At 35.8% G+C, this 2,500-nt stretch overlaps 2 protein-coding genes across 2 annotated transcripts in view; one reads left to right on the top strand and one right to left on the bottom strand.

Annotated features, from left to right (window-relative positions):
- LOC113825724 (glycerol-3-phosphate acyltransferase 1, mitochondrial) overlaps positions 1-2,500 on the bottom strand; it is a gene marked incomplete at its 5' end in the record, with an annotated part of 312,214 nt that overhangs the window by 162,372 nt on the left and 147,342 nt on the right.
- LOC113817686 (DET1 homolog) overlaps positions 1,773-2,500 on the top strand; it is a 19,706-nt gene continuing 18,978 nt past the window's right edge. The window contains exon 1 of the mRNA XM_070132373.1: positions 1,773-2,241. Coding sequence (XP_069988474.1) covers positions 2,175-2,241 — 67 coding nt within the window. The 5' untranslated portion in view covers positions 1,773-2,174. The remainder of the gene's footprint in view (positions 2,242-2,500) is intronic.

Raw genomic sequence — 2,500 nt, 5'->3', positions numbered from 1 at the left:
TATATATATATATATATATATATATATATATATACATATATATATACACACACACACACACACACACACACACACACACACACACACACACACACACACACACACACACATATATATATATATATATATATATATATATATATATATATATATATATATTATATTTATATATATATATACATACATACATATATAAATATGAAAATATGTGTAATAACGAAAGTATGTCAACGCATAACAAGGTACATGAATAGTGTGTTGTGAAATATAAGGCATATTGGGAAACCGCTTCTGATGCCATCTGTTTTTAAATAAAGTAAGAAATGCACAATTAAGTCGTAACAATTTTACATATATTTCACTTGTACACTCGTCACTGTTACGGAACTGTAATGGTAGCGATTTGCGGTCCTTCAGGCATTACTAGTGAAACAATGGCATTGTGCATAGGATGTGAACAAACTTTTGAACAAACTATTGCGAGATTCTATCAGCAGAACGATACTGCAATAGAGTTTTTTCAGTGCCACGGCGTTCTCCCGAAAAAGTTAATTTGTAAATCGTGCTTAAAAGAGTGCAATTTTGACAGTGAAAGAAACCGTTTCCACTGCAACAGACAATTCACAAATCCGAAGAACAAAAGAGTTAAAAAGTGTAACTATACTGTTTCAATATTTAAAGACATGGTTGGAAATTGCCAAAATCAAACCGAGTGAAAATCTAAGATTCTTGAATATATACTTACGACCAATTTTCTCTCAAAAATATTTGGAAGAACACTTTGGCTGGAGCCCACTGACTGCGGTGGACTGTGTACCAGTGCCATAAAGAACTTCGGGGGCCTTCTCGGAGAGGGGGGGAGAGTCGTCGAGTGCGACGAAAGTTATTTTGGAGGAGGAAAATTTAATCGTGGCCGAAAGGCATTTAAAGGCTTTTGGGCATTTTGAGCATATGAGCGTGGCACCAAAAAAGTATATTTTACAAAAGTAAAAAAAAGAAATTCAAAAACATTATCCAAAATTTTTAAAGAACATATTTGCCCTGGTGCCACAGTCTACACTGACCAGTGGAGAGGATACAATGCATTGAATAAACTGGGCTACAATCACAAAACGGTAAACCACTCTTCAGAATTTGTATCCTCCAAAGACAAAAAAGTGCACACACAAAATATTGATAAATAGTATATCATTAAATATTGTCGTGAAAAAAATAAAACGTTATAATCAAATACAAAAACTTTCACGCATACTTTGAATCGCATCGTCGGGATATTTTCTATGGCGCTTGGTCCGTAGTTACTGACAATCATTTTAGTATCTCGTTATTTTGCTTTGTGTATTAGTATCCATGTGATTTATTTAACAAATAGTTCTAGAAATGCGAATTACCGTTTTTTTCACAGGTTATCAACATTGCCGTCACAACTCAACGATTCGTTTGCACAATGAATAGCATCTAGATTTGCCCAAGTTATTGGATTACCTACACAAAAATATCAAATTTGTTTTGAAAGCGAGCCACTACCCTGTTATGCATATTGACCGAAATGTTATTTGAGGACTCAGACATCACGCATTACAGTCATATTATTTTAGAATTGTGCTTTCCTTCATTTTCGAAATGCCGGCACCAGATGCACATATTTTTCTCTTTCCGACCCCGGCGGCTGAACGGAAGGGCCGGAGGCTGCGAAGCTGACTCCCATAACCAGGAAATTTCATGTTTCCAGTCTTGCTCATCCCTATGAATGGTTACTCTTTACGGTAAAGACGCACTAGGTTTGGGCAAATTGAATATGAGATTCTTGTAAAGGACAAAAAGTTACAGTCATTGGTACAAGAAATAATCTACAGACACAATCAGTAATTCCAAAAAAGTGTCAGTGTCAGCCAAAGACCACTTAGTGCTCCTGAGTTTCAGGTCTTATTTTGCCATGCATACAAGGTGAAGACAATGTTTCTTCGGGAATGGCCAGTCACTGCAACTTAGATTGATAACAGATTATATAACATGGAGTTGGGGACTTCGTCTCTGGCGAGTACGTCCGTCCACACTGTAAATAATTACCAAAGGAAATGACCATCAAATTCTGTGGTACATTTCATATATGACACATAGTGAATTTCAGTTGAAAAAATATGATATGACAAATAGTATACCTTGTCTTGGTGATGTCAAGCAATCATCATGGCTTGGGCACTTTCAGTCTCAATCCTTGTCTCAAAAGATTATGCACGGGTAAGTGCAGGGCACTGTAAGTGCATGTCACACATATATGGTTGGTTGCTGCCAATGGGGGAAAAAATTTGGGTATTAATGGTAGTGTTGGTGTTTGTGAAGGTGCTTGTAGTGTACTATGTTTGTTTTGTATATCAGTGAAAGTTTTGAACATTTTTTGTTTCAGTAATGTATTGACAGTTTTCCTAGACATCATATCCATTGTAAAGTTGAGATAAAGAAGACATTCATATACAAAAGCAACCAATATACTGTACAT

Source organism: Penaeus vannamei, chromosome 17, assembly GCF_042767895.1.
Source record: "Penaeus vannamei isolate JL-2024 chromosome 17, ASM4276789v1, whole genome shotgun sequence".
NCBI classification, from domain to species: Eukaryota; Metazoa; Arthropoda; class Malacostraca; order Decapoda; family Penaeidae; genus Penaeus; species Penaeus vannamei.
The sequence above is the reverse complement of the archived record's forward strand: the minus strand, read 5'-3'. Positions and strand labels throughout refer to the sequence as shown.